Source organism: Amphiura filiformis, chromosome 4 (assembly GCF_039555335.1).
Source record: "Amphiura filiformis chromosome 4, Afil_fr2py, whole genome shotgun sequence".
Lineage (NCBI taxonomy): Eukaryota > Metazoa > Echinodermata > Ophiuroidea > Amphilepidida > Amphiuridae > Amphiura > Amphiura filiformis.
This window is the reverse complement of record NC_092631.1, coordinates 48,783,809-48,800,112: the sequence shown is the minus strand read 5'-3', so window position 1 is coordinate 48,800,112 and position 16,304 is coordinate 48,783,809. Positions and strand designations below refer to the sequence as shown.

The window sequence follows — 16,304 nt, the reverse complement described above, 5'->3', positions numbered from 1 at the left end:
ATTCTTGACAAGATACCCCAAATGTGTGCTATTATTAACCCTTTTGGAAATTCTGATAGGAAATTGTTTATTACTATTTATAGGGGGAAAAGTGAATAGTTAGTGTATATATTTGCAAAAAAGGGGAAGTCTGTGCCCTAATTATGTAAGTCATGACTCAATCTGAAAATAAAGGCTTGCAAGACTTCAGCTTTTGTAGTTGACAGAGTGTTAATGTTTCTGCCAAAGAAGAACGGCACTTGTTTACATTTTGAGAGCGTGCAGAGCGGAAACACAGAAGTGGGGTTCTGATTGGCTGAATCAATCGTCTGACAATCATAGCAACAGTCTAATCATCTGATTGGCCGATTACGCATCACAACGTTTGTCGGCGCAGATTGGCGCCCTTGAAGGACACACAAAGCTCTGTGTATGTCGCTCATTAAGAGGGTGCTTGTGTCAATCTGAGCAAGGGAGTGCCGTTATTCTCTGAAACACAGTGCAGCTAGCCACCCATCCACCTGTTATTTTGGATGGGCAGTTTGGTCCTGGGACAGGCAAATGAATGCCTGTGACATATGCTACATTGTAAATTCTTAAAAAAATGCTTGAATAAGTTCTGTGAACTCAAAACAAGATTTTCTATATCTGTTATTAAAAGGTTTAAACTTCCTTTTCTTAATATGTGAATCAAGTGTGAGTTTTGATATGATATCTGTCAAAAGGAATAAATGAGTTTCAATGCCCTTGGACCAGTGTACAAATTAAGTGGTAATCCGGTAGTCCTGACACCCAGATTTGCCGACGGATAACCAGAAATTCACTGCAGGTTATCCATCGGACAACCACACTTTTTCACCTTGCCATGCAGTATAAAAATGATTTAGTCCCGATATTTTATTAAGCTTACGAAAAATCACATAGCTTTCCAGTTCTGTCAAGTCTTCGTACTCCTCAAAGCTTTCAAGTTTCAAACCACCACATCCCCACATAATTAGTTAGGGCTCGAGTGTGCGCTGTATGGCCTTCTTTCAGTCCAAACTAGTACTGTGGCTTTGTGGGCGCAATAGCGGCGCCTGTGATGATGATGAGGCTTTGACATCAGCCAAAAACTTAGGGGTCAGTCCATGTCAAAACAGATTGAGTGTACACCCACCCTCTTGGATTTTGCTCTCCTTTGGCTCAGGGATACCTTTCATGGACCCCTAGGTGAGGTCACAAGAAAAAAATTCAAATTCAATTTCGTTTCCGAATGGCGGGCCATCTAAGTTTGGCGACCTTGACCAAAATTGGGAATTTAAGGTGTCCAAATGACAAAGCGCTCTCTTTGAGAGGCATTTTCTTCTTAATTAAATCAGTTGTGACCCTCTTTTTGAATGTGGTCACTCACTGGCTGTGTCTGAAATGCCTAATGCCAAAAAGATTGATTTCGGCATTTCGTTGGGATTTCAGGGGGGTCAAAATCAGCACTTCGTACTGTTTAATCAAATTATCTTTGATTTTGAAGGACCCATGATAATGTCACAGTGCACTTATAGGTCCTAATTATGTTCAGAATGGATTGACCATGTGCCAATGTCTATGAGCAATTAAAAAAAAGAGAAATTTCTAGACCCCCTACAGAATTTTAGGCCCCCTAAAGTGGTTCAGCCACAAATGGCGCTTAAAATCAGCAAATTTTGACACCTAATAACTTTAGGTGTACACCAGATATGAATTTCTAGTCTTTTGCATCTGAAAGAATGTAGTCTAATGTTACTAGGAACATAAGATGTGTTTTGTATTTTTTGTGTTTTGATACTAAGTTGATGGTCCCAAAAATCCCAATTTTTGACTAATAATGTACAGCTTACATGGGTTATGGGTACAAAATGTCAATTTCACATACCCTTTTTTCTATTTTTGATCATTGTCTTATTTATCCTGTTATTACACAGTTAACAATGTCCGATTTTGGTGTCTAATTATGTTTTCTTGCATGAGAAATACAACTAAGCAAATTAAAAAAGTGTACAAGGAACCAATGACCTCCTTATTACAATATGGACGCTTTTGGCAGACATATTGCAAAAGAGGGTCATAGGTTCCTTGTATAGTTTTTTAATTTGCTTAGTTGTATTTCTCATGCAAGAAAACATATATAATTAGACACCAAAATTACCAAAATCAGATGTTGTTAACTATGGTCAGAATTCAAAAAGGTCGTTGACCTATGAACATTTTTCGTCATAGCGCCCTCCTGAAAGGTCTGACACATAACAAACTATACATTTTTGGAATCCTCATGACCATACGAGTAATTTGATATATTACTTGACATAATTGGGAGCATTCTGAAAATTTGACCCCCATAACCTGTACTTTGCATGTGCATCGTTGCCAGGAAGTGCATTTTTGACCCCCTTAAAAATCCATACAGAGGATTAGAAAGTAGTTTTTTCTTATTACTTGACTCAAGAGCAACTTGAAATATCAGGATAAATAATACAAATGGCTATAAAATGATCAAAAATATAAACAAATATCATACTAAAATTGACATTTTGTACCGTATCCTGTATGCATGGTATGTAAGGCAAAAATGACTATTTTTGAAAGCGTCAACTTAATACTAAAACACAAAAAATACAAAACAAATCTTATGTTCCTAGTAACATTAAACTACATTCTTTCAGATGCAAAAGACTAGAAATTCATATCTGGTGTACACCTAAAGTTATTAGGGGTCAAAATTTACCGATTTTAAGTGCCATTTGTGGCTGAACCACTTTAGGGGTGGCCTAAAATTCTGTAGGGGTCTAGAAATTTCTCTTTTTTTGAATTGCTCATAGACATTGGCATATGGTTAATCCATTCTGAACATAATTAGGACCTATAAGTGCACTGTGACATTATCATGGGTCCTTCAAAATCAAGATAATTTGATTGAACAGTACGAAGTGCTGATTTTGACCCCCTCTGAAATCCCAACGAAATTCCTAAATCTATCTTTTTTGGCATTAGGTATTTCAGACACAGCCAGTGAGTGACCACATTCAAAAAGAGGATCACAACTGATCCAATTAAGAAGAAAGTGCCCCTCAAAGAGAGCACTTTGTCATTTGGACCCCTTAAATTCCCAATTTTGGTCGAGGTCGCCAAACTTTGATTGCTCGCCATTCGCAAACGAAATGGAATTTGAATTTTTTTCTTGTGACCTCACCTAGGGATCCATGAAAGGTACCCCTGAGCCAAAGGAGAGCAAAATCCAAGAGGGTGGGTGTACACTCAATCTGTTTTGATATGGACTGACCCTTAGATCTTATGACACTAGATTTTATATTGATTTGTGTCTTTTATTTTATTTTGAGTACCGGTACTTATTACTTTATTAGTAGTTATGATATTTTATAAAATCCCAATTGTGGCGGATATATACGGATTACCAAAAACTCTGGTGGATGACCAGATTTCATGACCCGGTCATCCGTGGGATAACCTGATTTTTTTTCTTAATTTGTACACTGCCTTGGACCCGTCATCAGAATAACAATAATAATCAGCAAATTAATAGACACAGAAATGACAGAATCATTGATGAATAGTTTCACATTCAATACTAATGCCATGGTTGATTGATGGATTATACTTTTGATTGTGTCTCTGTCATTTTTTGTAGTAATTTTTATATAAAAAGTGACATATTTGTATCTGATTGATCTGCCACAATAAAAAGGCCTTGCAATGTGATGGATCAATTTCTTTTGTCAAGTGTCTTCACAGACATTAAAATTTTAAATTGCTGATTTTCAGCTTGCAGGGGTGAAGGTTGAAGATGTTTTATCATGTGTTGCGATTGTATTATTGTATTTCAAAATCAAATTGGGTATGGTCTTGTTGTCTCGCCTGATAAGGCAGGAGACTATATAATCACTTTTCCGTATGTATGTGTGTAGGGGTGTGTGGGGGTGTGTATGTGACAAATTTGGTTAAAGTTTTGGTTAAAGTTTGCCTTCCGCCTATTTTCTCGGAGACTATGAGTCGCACGTTCCTCAAACTTGGTGGGTGGGTGCATCTTCACCCGAGACAGAACCGGTTTGTATTGGTTAGTGCGTCAAGGTCACTGAGGTCATGTAGGGGTCATCTGAGGTCAAATTAGTAAAAACTGTCGTATGGGCATGAAACTTGGTTGGTACAGTCAACATTTAAAGCCAAATTTTTGGAAGGTCATTTCAAGGTCACCAGGGGTCATCTGAGGTCAAATTAGTAAAAACTGTTGTATGGGCATGAAACTTGGTTGGTACAGTCAACATTTGAAGCCAAATTTTGGAAGGTCATTTCAAGGTCACCAGGGGTCATCTGAGGTCAAATTAGTAAAACTGTCGTATGGGCATGAAACTTGGTGGGTACAGTCAACATTTAAAGCCAAATTTTTGGAAGGTCATTTCAAGGTCACCAGGGGTCATCTGAGGTCAAATTAGTAAAAACTGTTGTACGGGCATGAAACTTGGTGGGTACAGTCAACATTTAAAGCCAAATTTTTGGAAGGTCATTTCAAGGTCACCAGGGGTCATCTGAGGTCAAATTAGTAAAAACTGTTGTACGGGCATGAAACTTGGTGGGTACAGTCAACATTTAAAGCCAAATTTTTGGAAGGTCATTTCGAGGTCACTAGGGGTCATCTGAGGTCAAATGAGTAAAAACTGTTGTCTGGGCATGAAACTTGGTGGGTACGGTCAACATTTAAAGCCCAATTTTTGGAAGGTCATTTGGAGGTCACCAGGGTCATCTGAGGTCAAATTAGTAAAAACTGTTGGTCGGGCATGAATCTTGGTGGGTACAGTCAACATTTAAAGCCAAATTTTTGGAAGGTCATTTCGAGGTCACCAGGGGTCATCTGAGGTCAAATTAGTAAAAACTGTTGTACGGGCATGAAACTTGGTGGGTACAGTCAACATTTAAAGCCAAATTTTTGGAAGGTCATTTCGAGGCCACCAGGGGTCATCTGAGGTCAAATTAGTAAAAACTTTCAGATAGGCATGAAATTCGGTGGTTACAGTCAACATTTAAAGCCAAATTTTTGGAAGGTCATTTCAGGGTCATCTGAGGTCAAATTAGTAAACCTGTTGCATGGGCATGAAACTTAATGGGTACGGTCACCATCAGCCAGATAATCGTGCCCAGCCGATAACCACCAAATTCATTTACCTCTACCAAAAGTAATCGCGAAAGCAGGCGAGACTCGTGGTTCGAGAACCGCCTTGTTTTTATCACCTCAAGGCACTGGCATAAACACATTTTCCAGTATTAAACTGTTAACTGTGGTCATATAATATTGATATTTTCTATAGAAGAAAGGGAAATGGACATATTTAACCCCTCCCTCTGTAAAAAGTCTGTATATGACAAGGGCATTGATCTTTTTTTTTAGGTTATTCTAACATTAATCAAGTACGGTACATAAGCTCATGTACCATTGGGAAGAAAGTCCATTGCAATGTTAATGGCCAAAAACAGGATTCAATTTCCCAAGCAAATTGCCTGTTGCAGACCACCTCAGAGCACTTTGCAACTGGATTGCGCCATATATTGGATTTGTAAGATGAAATTGATACCCTGAGCAATGTGCAAAAAGGTAGAGACATGCTCTACTTTCAAGTATGTAGCATGCAATTTAAGTAATGTAATGTGAATGAAGAGGGCTTGTGCTATGTCTGTCAGTAGGCACATAGTACATAACTCACCCACTAATGGGCCCTGCAATTAAAGCATACCCCCAAAATATACTAAAGTTGATGAAAAGACCCAAAAATTTATTTTATTATTAATTTGCAATTATTTCTGTTAAAAATTATGATAGATTTGCCCCAATTCAAGAATTCTGGGATGATATTTAGATGGCAAAAGAACTATCAGGAAAAAAATGCTTTGTGGATTTTTAAAATAATTACATACATATTCTTCTGCTATTAAATTCTGTTAATGCAAAATATTTTGGATGAGTTGAAGTGACATACATAATTGTATTGAATTTGAAATGGTCATCATTCTACATCCTTTACTTTGGGTAGTGTTATTGTTTTCATCAGGCCGTTGCAACTCGTATACCAGCGCAATGCAAAAAGGTGGCGACACCGTCGGCTTCCCCCGTGTATTACCCGCCAGCGCCATTGATAAGTCACGGCCGCTGCCATTAATATTGAATATTGCTACAATTCATTTGTTTATGTTTCTTATATTCTTTCTTTTATAACTGTGACCATTTATACATGTACTTTAAATATTAACTGTCATTACTGTATCCGTTTGTTTGGTAAATTTTCATGAAATATTGATAAATTGAAGAATTTGTCATTAAACCCTGGGCGCCGCCATTTTAGAAAAGTGAAGAAAATGCTGCTGCCACCACGATAGTACTAAAAGCTACCTAAAAAAAATATGCGTAGTGCTGTGGAGACTTACGTTAACATGACGTCACGAATATGCTAATTAAAGAAAAATGCTGCTGCCATCTACGTCCACATGTTGCAAGCGTGACGATCGCTGACCTCACATCGACGATCGGAGTTGCAATTCCATCGCACTTCGTGCTCTATTCTTTATTCCATGTTTTCGTTAACCATTTCTCTCATATGAATGCTCCTCAGTATATTCTTTTCCAGTCCTAGAGATTAAAGGCCCATTCATCATAAGATTTTATCAACTAGCATGTTAATAGTCGTACAGATCATTTTCGTGATTTTTTGACTACATGTATGACTGAGCTTGTTCATTTTAGAAAATTTGTTGCCTCTACGAAGATTAGTAAAACTTTATTAACTTGAAAAAATGCTTTTTAATCTTCGTTCAAACTTTGTACAGGGCCTATGAGTTTTATCAGGGATAAGGAAAGTTGGGATAAGTCTCCTAGTCAAAAAATATATACAGGTATGGAAGCCGCCATTACCCTGCCATCGCGTAGGCCTGGAACACTACCGCAATTTCTACCGGCTGCATCGCGTCCGTACTCCAGCGTTCAAGTAATAAAATTACCCGTAAAAATCACGGCTTGCTGCATCCAAGGTTAGACTTTTTCAAACCTGCTACAGTACAGCTAGTTTTTCAAATGTTGAACAGCTATTTTTGATATTTTAATTACATTTTTAGCGCATCCATGAACTAATTTTTATTAAATACATCCAATCGACCAACAATCCCGCTATCCGGGCCAAGATATACAAGAAAATACTGTTTTCAAATATGAAAATTAACCCCGGTTATTCGCCTACACGTAAGACTTGGCGATAGTCTATTTAGATCATCGTTGTCAAGCTCGAGGTGATTGACCCCCGGTGATTGACAGCTGGGAACGCGTACTGTACGCATAGCCATGGTAGTAGCGGGGGTGCTAACGGACGCGCTTGTTAGCATCCCGACGCGCTTGTTAGCACCCCATGGCGTCCCCCATACGTGTGTCAAATTTTGTGGTTTGAGGCAGCTTCTGTACAGCATACCGTAGCGTGCAAATTTGGCCAAATTTGGCGAATCGGCGAATCACTGACAACCCCCTGGTTTTATCATGAAACTAATTAACTTTTTATATGATTGATTCTGTGTTTTCAAGCTGCTTTTATAAATGTATACTTAGAAAACAAATCCTCTACTAGAAGTGACCGAATGTGCCTTTAATTCGGTAATTTAGTTTTCATCCCTGATCAATCAGGGCATATTGATTTCCAATCCAGCGGACTCTCATTTACCCACCAGAGTTAATTAGTAAAGCTTATCTGTGCACACTAATAACTTTCAGTGATCTAAATCAGTTTTAATATAATAGGCCATCGGTCAAGGTAGGTGGATCAAGTTCTGATATAATACACCACAACTTAGCAAAAGGTCAAGTTTGCAACAAACCCTAAGGATTGTTGGCTCATTGATATGTACTATGAAGGAAGAAAAGTATTACCCATCATTTTGTATGATTAACAACAAAAAATTGAGAACAGGATTCATTTAAAGTGCAATTACGGTTCACCGGCATCATTATCACCCATTATACCCTATTATAATTGAGATAGTTATGCACAAATCAGTTTTATTCATTCAGTTGTGGTGGAAATCATTTTCATGAGAAAAAAAGTGTGGGTGTCTAATTATTGCACTTTTTGCAGTAACGAGCTGATTTACATTATTATTTGACTGATAATAGGACTGTTATTAGTGATTTGTATTGTCTTAGGCATTGGTTATGCACAAATCAATTGTAGTCCCGGCCCCCCAGGGGCCTGGGATAGCGGGGACCTACCCGGGGACTTGGCCGGGGATGTAACAGCTCAATGTGTCCCCGCAGTGTGGGGACGTAGTGGGGGAGTGTCGGGGAAGTAATGCCTCTCAAACAGGCCGGGATCTACCCTGGGAGTGTACCCGGGACGTAATAGAAGAGTACTCACAACTGTGCCGGGTCGTATCTTGGGGAAACACTCATGGGACTTGAACATGGTGCCCGGGGCTAGGGGCGGGGACTTGGCGAGGATGTACCCGGGATGTACACAGAAATAGTGCCCCGGCCTGCGGGGACTAAGCTGGGACTGTAACATGTTTGTAACAGTTTCCAAAATTACATCCCTGGGTAGGTCCCCGCTATAATTGATTTGTGCATTATGGTGTGGCAAGTGACGAGTGAGTGCGTCAATGTAGGCTTCATCATTAGTTGTTTTAATTGGGCATTCTGTAATGTAGTGTCTTGAGAAATATCCTAAACATTTCTGCAGAGTTGAGAATCATACTATTTTATTAACTCTAACTTTTTATACCGTGTGAAGATGGCTTTGTATTTGTGGGAAATCAATCTAGCATGATCATATGGGCACTTCTTTTGGTACATTTTGGTTTGTAAACTTGGGATGCATATTTTTTCTTTCCTTTAAATATGGCTATTGGATTTAAAGGACTGATTTAAAGGAAGGAAAAAGTATGCATCCCAAGTTTACAGACCAAAATATACCAAAAGAAGTGCCCATATGATTGAGTTTAACAAGCAATGTTCAGTTTTCCCACACATATAAAATGTAGCTGATGTACATTTGTACATTTTGTCATGCCATTTCCCATGAGAAGAATTGTTATCTTAATCTATAGTTTATACAACAAACTGATTCTAGATGGTCTATCAAAGTTCTAACTAGTAAATGCTCATGTACATTTACGTAAATATTGGTAAAGAAAGGTGCTTATCAACAATCAACATGTTTTATTAGTTACCTCACATAGCACAATTTTATAAACTAAAATAGGACCAACATCAATGTTTTATGATGACCATGGCTTCTTATTTAACAAATTGAGCCTGTTAATGTGAAATATACAACACCGACTTCATTTAAATCTGGTTGAGAGGTGTTGAATTGCCATATCAATTTTAGATTGCAGGAGACAAGTGAAGAAATTCTTTGTTGCACATAGGTATTTGGAATGGTAGTCTTCATCTCTTTTTTTTTGTCTCTCTCCTCCCTCCTTCCCTCCCTCACTCCCTCCCTCTCTCCTCCCTCTCTCCTCCCCCCTCTCTCCCTCTCTACACACACACCCCCACACACCCCCCCCACTCGCCCCCACACAGACACCACTCTCTCTCTATCTCTCTATCATGCTCTGTCTGGCTACTCACATACTAGTTGTGTGATGGAACACTATTAGGTACTACAAAATACTACTTGATATATGCACTGGGCGTGTGTGCATCCCACGTGATGTGATGGTGCAACCACCCTAAGTGATATATAGGCACGCTTTCGCTGACCAGGCCAGCAGAAGACCGGTGGCTAGGTGTCGGCGACCTAGTGCTTGGCATGCAAGGGGTCTCGGGTTCGAATCCCATCCAGAGCAAACAAATTCTTTCTCTGTTTTCCCTCTTTATATCTTCCTTCTTTCCCTTGCTGTCACCAAAAGGCCCTTGGGGTGTTAGGGGTAGTAATGTTGTTATCACTCTGTAATAATGAATATTATGCACTCCCTGCCCTCTTTCATTTTCCCTCTCCTCCCTCTATCTCTCTCTGTATCTGTCAATCTCTATCTCAAATATGTTCTGTGTATGTCCATGCAACTCAGTTTTAATATTTAGGAATTTCATAAAATTTGATGCAGAGGAACATTTACTTCGTGCAGAGTTTTACACCATTATGTCAGTCAGTCAGATATCATGTTCTGTTTCAAGGGACTAAAGGCATGTATAATTTATGTTAGACAATTCCTGTTCTTGACAAAATGAGTCTAAGGGTGATGTGCAGTCTATTACCCTAAAGTTACCCATGTAACGAAAATTCCACAAGGTTGTCTGTGGTATGATGATAGTCTGTAAAACATGCATATTAAACAGTTGGTGCCATCCCTATGGAGGGTGATGTCCTGCCCTGTCTGGCTAGGTTGGTTGAACTCACAGATTCACAATGGGAGATTGAGGGCTCTTTACTCCTTCCTTAGTAATGATGTTACCTCTCTGGAATTTAATAGAAGATGTATAATTATCTTGTTGTAGATGTAGTTGTTAAAAGATGTGCATGTCTACAGGTTTTTCCTCACTTTCATTGGATGGATGAGACGAGCAATGTAAGGCCAAAAAAAACCCCATGTTTGTTTCCTGTAGTAGGTCTAAAAAGTCAAATGCGAAATGAGTTTTTTATTTTTTTATTTTTTTAAAATCCATGCCTTGAAATGAAAAAAAACCAAAAAAACTTTTTTAATGCAAATTGGAATGGGAATTTACAGTGGGTCTTTCCGACACCCACAAAAAAAAATCACATTTCTTCATATTCACGAATATTTATGATCCCCTTTCAACCTGCAGATTTAAAAAGTATTAAAAAATTGTGTGATGTTTTCTTCAGTAGTTTTTCACTATGCTCATTTGTTTAATGTGTAAATGTTTTCTCCAGTAGTGTTTTATATTATTTTTTGCAATTTTCTGTGGGTTTTTTTTTTTAGTTGTTTCCTATCCTTTGTAAGTGAAAAAAAAAAATCCAATGCGCAAAAATAAGCCGTCAAAAACAAAATGCTTGCACTACAGGAAACAAACTTGTTTTTTTTTTGGGGGGCCTAATCAGTCTGCAGTAGTGTGAGGGGGGAGTTGCCCTGTAATCACTCTGCAGTGTTGTGAGGGAGGTGCACTTGTAATGTACTCACTCTGAAGTAGGGGAGGGATGGAGGTAGTTGTTGCACTGCTGTGGATGGGGTGGGTATGTGAGAGGCAATTGTCCTCTACTTGCTCTATGATTTGAGGGGAGGGGCAATTTTTCTCCAGTCACTCTTCAGTAAGGGTGGGTGGCAGTATGCCCAGGGTTGTAGTAAGGTTTGTTGCACATTTGCATATTTTCTGAAATGCAGCAGAGCCTTTCCTGTCATCCGCTAATATTATCAGCTAATACATGTTATAACATTGCAGTCAGACAAATGATAACAGACTCTGTAGAGGCTCTTGTATGTCTAGTCTTAAAGGGGAATGTCCTGTGGTTTGGCCGATTCAGTTGTAGATGGCGCTACCATCTGCTTATGCAACAAGAGCATAGTAATGGTAAAACAATGATGCCAGACTCAATGGAGACTGTTATCAGTATATGGTGGTGTATTTACTCAGATAGGAAAGAAGATTTGCCATAATGAGGTGTCAATTCCCAGCGATAACAATGCTTACATAATTGATCAGATCCGTATTTTGTTGACTATAAGCTTACCTGGTTAAATGGAGAAATTGATGAATTGGTCATTCTAGATTTGAAAACAAACATGAGCTGTATAAATCTGAAATGTGTTGTCAACTTTTTTTTGGAAAGGAAGGAAGACTGCACTTCTGAACTTTCAACCTGTCAAGTTACCTGAATTAACTGAATCTGAATGATTCCATTTCATCATCATAACAGTCAAATTAGTTTTGCTAGCTTTTGTCTTGTGTTCCATACCTGCACTCAAATATGTTCTGGTCCCCTTGAGTACCTAAGGTTTTTTCATTTAAAAGTGTTATATATTCCACCATTATACCTGCTCTGAATTTCCCATTCCCCCTGACTGGTTGAGTGGTCCCTAAATTTGAGTCAAGATCACTAAATATTTAAGTTGAGATATTACCAAAAGGGGTGTTCTTTTGAAATTCATTGTTTTCAACATCATCATACCTCAACTCCATTTTAATTAGGTTTTCAACATATCATTATCTCCTGTATGAAATGAAGGTTGATCTACCAAGCAAGAGATTCACTTTGCCTGTCACATTAATAACAAGCTATCAGTAATTAGTGTGCGAGTTTAAAATCACATGCCTTACTTCTTCTATTATATAAATCTATAAAAATTAAAATATAATAATCACTAGGATCCACAACATGCTCATCTATCAGGGCACAGTTCTTTAACCTCAATACATTTGCACATTCATTGAATAACCTTTAAAAATTTGAGTACAAAAACTCATACTCTGCAGCTTGAGGTCAAATTTTGCACTATGATTGTTTAATTGAGGTTATTGAACTATGCCATTGGGATGATGCTACTGTGGTCCATAGTGAATATTTCAACTTACAGTTGACACAATTGTGACTTACTGTTGTTTCTTTCTTTTCTTTGTTTCAATTTTAGGAACAGATATACAGCCAGGATGTGTCTGTCCCATCCGTGGATCATGAAATTCAGAGAAACAAACAACTCATCAAGTCATCTTACCAGGACAACAGAACCAGCAATGATTGATAACAACAACCATAAGGACCAAGAATTAAATCTGTCCAACGACAAGCACACAGTAACGCCACCTGTCCCGCCCTCACCGAACAACAACAGCACAGCAACGCAATTATTCCAACCCAGGAGTGAGCCCTCAATTCAAGACGATTGCGAACTAGAGCATGCCACAAACGAGTCGCCCGTTTGCGACGATGTGAGCAGCCAATCACAGGACTTAAATGCAAACGGAGAGATATCGGGAAATGAACTTAGACCTGGGACAAGTGACAAGGAACAATCAGAGGGTGTTAGTAAATCGCCGATGCCAAGTCCGTTAGGAACGCGGAGGGCGCTGTCGCACAATAAAGAAAACCTGCCGAAAGAAGTGCAAGAGCCAAAGAGGTTCTGTATGCAGATGTCACCACAGCATCGTGGAGAGGTGGTTTGTTAAGTTATCATATGCAATAAGGAGCATTAAACTTTGAACAATTCTACATAGCTCTTGCAGGTGGTTTTGCTATAAATTCAGTAATATCTTTTTTCAATTTGGCATGGTATTCTGTGCTATCATAAATTACAAGGATAATACTGGACATTTTGGTGATCAAATTGGTAGAATCGCTACGAAAGATGTATGTAGAATTGAAGCAAAATTGATGAGGTCAAATGTCATCAGCCATAATTGGTATGATCTTAGTGGTGACATTTGTAAGCAATCTACACGTGAAGCACCTTCTCAAACCATGATGATTCAGGTTGATTTTGAAGGTGTAAGGAAAATCATATCTAATTAAATTGGTGTTGCTGAAGATCCTGCATTGGTTGTGGGTCAGTTGACATTCTCTGAGTCGAGCTGTTTGCGCTGCACTGCACAGTTCAAGGGTGCTAGTTCAACATGCTGGTGATGAAGCTCAGCTAGCTCCAGAGATCAAATAATCGTACCTATCACTTTTCAATAACAGTAATTATATAATGTAATTTCCTTACCTTGCAAGAAAGAAAGTTTTCATGTCAAATCCGACAGCTAGAATTATTGCCGATAGTGATAATATTACAGATACAGTGTTGCCAATCTTCAGGAAATTTCCTGATTTCAGGACATTTTTCTTGGATGATCCTGTACAAATGTATAGGCAAAGTACATTTTTCAGGAAATTTTTTGCCATTTCAGGATTTTTTAACAATGCTGACTGGCATCTCTGCAGATAGGACATCTTTATGGACCATGTTCTTGTCAAGCTAGCAACATACTGTGGCACTTGAATGAATTACTGATGAAGGTTGCCAATTGTGTCCTTTTCAAGCAAAAATGATATGAGGAGGATGCCATTTTGTTTTTGATTTATTGGTTGATTCAACTTGTGTGAATCAACTTACTTGGTACTTACCTCAATTTACAGAGTGACATGGCCACTGTAGGATACAAATCAAACTAAAGCAAATTAAATAATTCTTTTGTGCATAGATCAAAATATTCTGTCGTCATCATCTTGCTTGATTTGGTACATTTGGTAGTCTGCTTCATCAAAATGTTCCAAGTTATTTGTACACAGAATGTGGTCTGTAGATCTATCATGGGAAAATTGAAGTAAGCCTCATCTTTTGCTGAAAGTACACATTGAGTTCAAGACTGATTCTATTTTATTAGTATCAGAGTCTAGAAATCTACCTACTGTATAAGCTAGTATTTTCAGGATCAGATATTTTCACGGTTGTAAGCTTCATAAACATTATCACGGGGATAATTTGTGGTTGAAGATTCCTTAGTTGAAAGCTCCATTATCGAACACATTCTTAGGGTGTTCAATTTGCAGGCTTATATTATGTCAAAGCATGAAAAGCACCAAAATAAACCCTGCCTATATTTTGGCTTATACAGTAGCAACGATGATGCAATGATGATGTACTTCAGTCACTCCTAGGAGTACCCTATTTGCATTAAATGAATCTCTGTATCACTTCTATGTCGATCTGTACATTACGGGCTATCCAAAGTCAGTAAAAGAGACTGTGTAATCATAGCATAATTTGGTGTGTGATCTTGAACCGTTCGATGTTTTTTATACATCATTTCTGGGTGTCCCATAGAAGGGTTCTAACAAATGTGGTGATATTTTAAAATGTGTTTCCAACCATCATGCAGTATAATTTGCAGAAAACCAGAACTCATTTGATAGCACTGTTTTGAAGATATGGTCTCAGATATTAGAAAATGGTTGCAGGATCAATTTTGCAATTTTTTTCTTCTTCTTCTTCTTCCTTATTAGTGCAGGCCTCATATGTGTGAGTATTATCCCACTGCGTACAGTCGCACTGAACTGGTTTATTGAACATGCGCAATGCTAACTCACTGGAGAACTTGAAGACATATGTTCATCTGTTTGTGGCTCCATTCGTCTCATTTTTCTCAAATATCAAATCCTTTTTGTAAAAAGTTACACATTTTGGAACCCACTTTTTATGGCACACCCTGTATAGGTGTTTCAGTTTCATTGTATTATTTGTACAGATTTAACTGCAGTAACAGGTATAGAGTGTTCAATGTTATTGGAGCAACTACTCTTTTGTTGACCATGATGTAGATCCTATGGCTCATTGAAAACTATAGTGTGTTCAGTGTAACAGAACCATTGACATATAGAATGAACATGATTAACTCTTGTCAAGTTTGTTGCCCCTATGTGATGTTGAATGTTCAATATTCTGTAATGTCCAGATGTAATGGACTTTGCTGTACTAGTCATAAGTAAAAAGACAATGCATTCTACAAAGCAAGTATTTTTTCTACTCCACAGTGAAACCGTCTTTAACCTGTTATGCAGTGCTGACTTCCAAAGTTGTACGGTAGAATACAAAAATGTCACTAGAATGCACAAAAATGTAGTAAGTGCCTCTGTATTACATTGTCAGTTACTGACGCTTTTGCATTCCTCTGGCAAAAAGCGTTTTATTATTAGTCTATGCAAATGCAAACCAAACCAAGACAGATGTTGTTATTTTGTATTGTTGAATTAACAGGTGTTTATGAAATGTCTATGCAAAGAATCATTTTGATTGTATTTTGATATGGTATACAGTTGAGCAGAGAAACAAGTTAAAAGGATTTTGCATGTTGCATGATTTTTTTTGAAAAATGTAAAAGAAGAATGTTGGAATGGATGTATTGTAAACTAGTGGAATTTCAATTTCAAAAGTATGGGCATTCCCCAAGTAGTTCGGACATCTAATAAGTGTATATAATGGAGCTATGCATATGGTTGCATCATAGTCCAGTTCTTTGCTAAGGCCAAACAAAAATAATGGTTTGTCTCAAAGCTCACAAGTGGTTTGAAAACAAGTGCGAAATGGGAAATTTTTAAAAAAAAATTTATTCCCAACTTTTTTCATGGTATTTGGAGAAAATCAGTTTTTCACGAATTTTTCCGAAAAACTAAAAAAAAAAAAAAAAAAAAAATTTCAGGGGTTAAATCTCAACATGAAGTGTGTATCAGCATGGAACAAATATGTTAGCTGGGACCAACCATTCAATGATTCCCTCTGCTTTGCTTTTAGCTTAGTCTTCCATATCATTGTGTATTTGAACAAAATATACCTCATATATAATCTTGAGATATAAGAAGACCTATCCTCTTTCCAACTGACAACAGCATTTGGGCTATTCC

The 16,304-nt window shown here is 37.9% G+C and overlaps 1 protein-coding gene across 1 annotated transcript in view; it reads left to right on the top strand.

The window, feature by feature from the left end:
- LOC140150999 (serine/threonine-protein kinase 17A-like) overlaps positions 1-15,983 on the top strand; it is a 96,338-nt gene extending 80,355 nt beyond the window's left edge. The window contains exon 7 of the mRNA XM_072173186.1: positions 12,559-15,983. Coding sequence (XP_072029287.1) covers positions 12,559-13,093 — 535 coding nt within the window. The 3' untranslated portion in view covers positions 13,094-15,983. The remainder of the gene's footprint in view (positions 1-12,558) is intronic.
- The last annotated feature ends 321 nt before the right edge of the window (positions 15,984-16,304 follow it).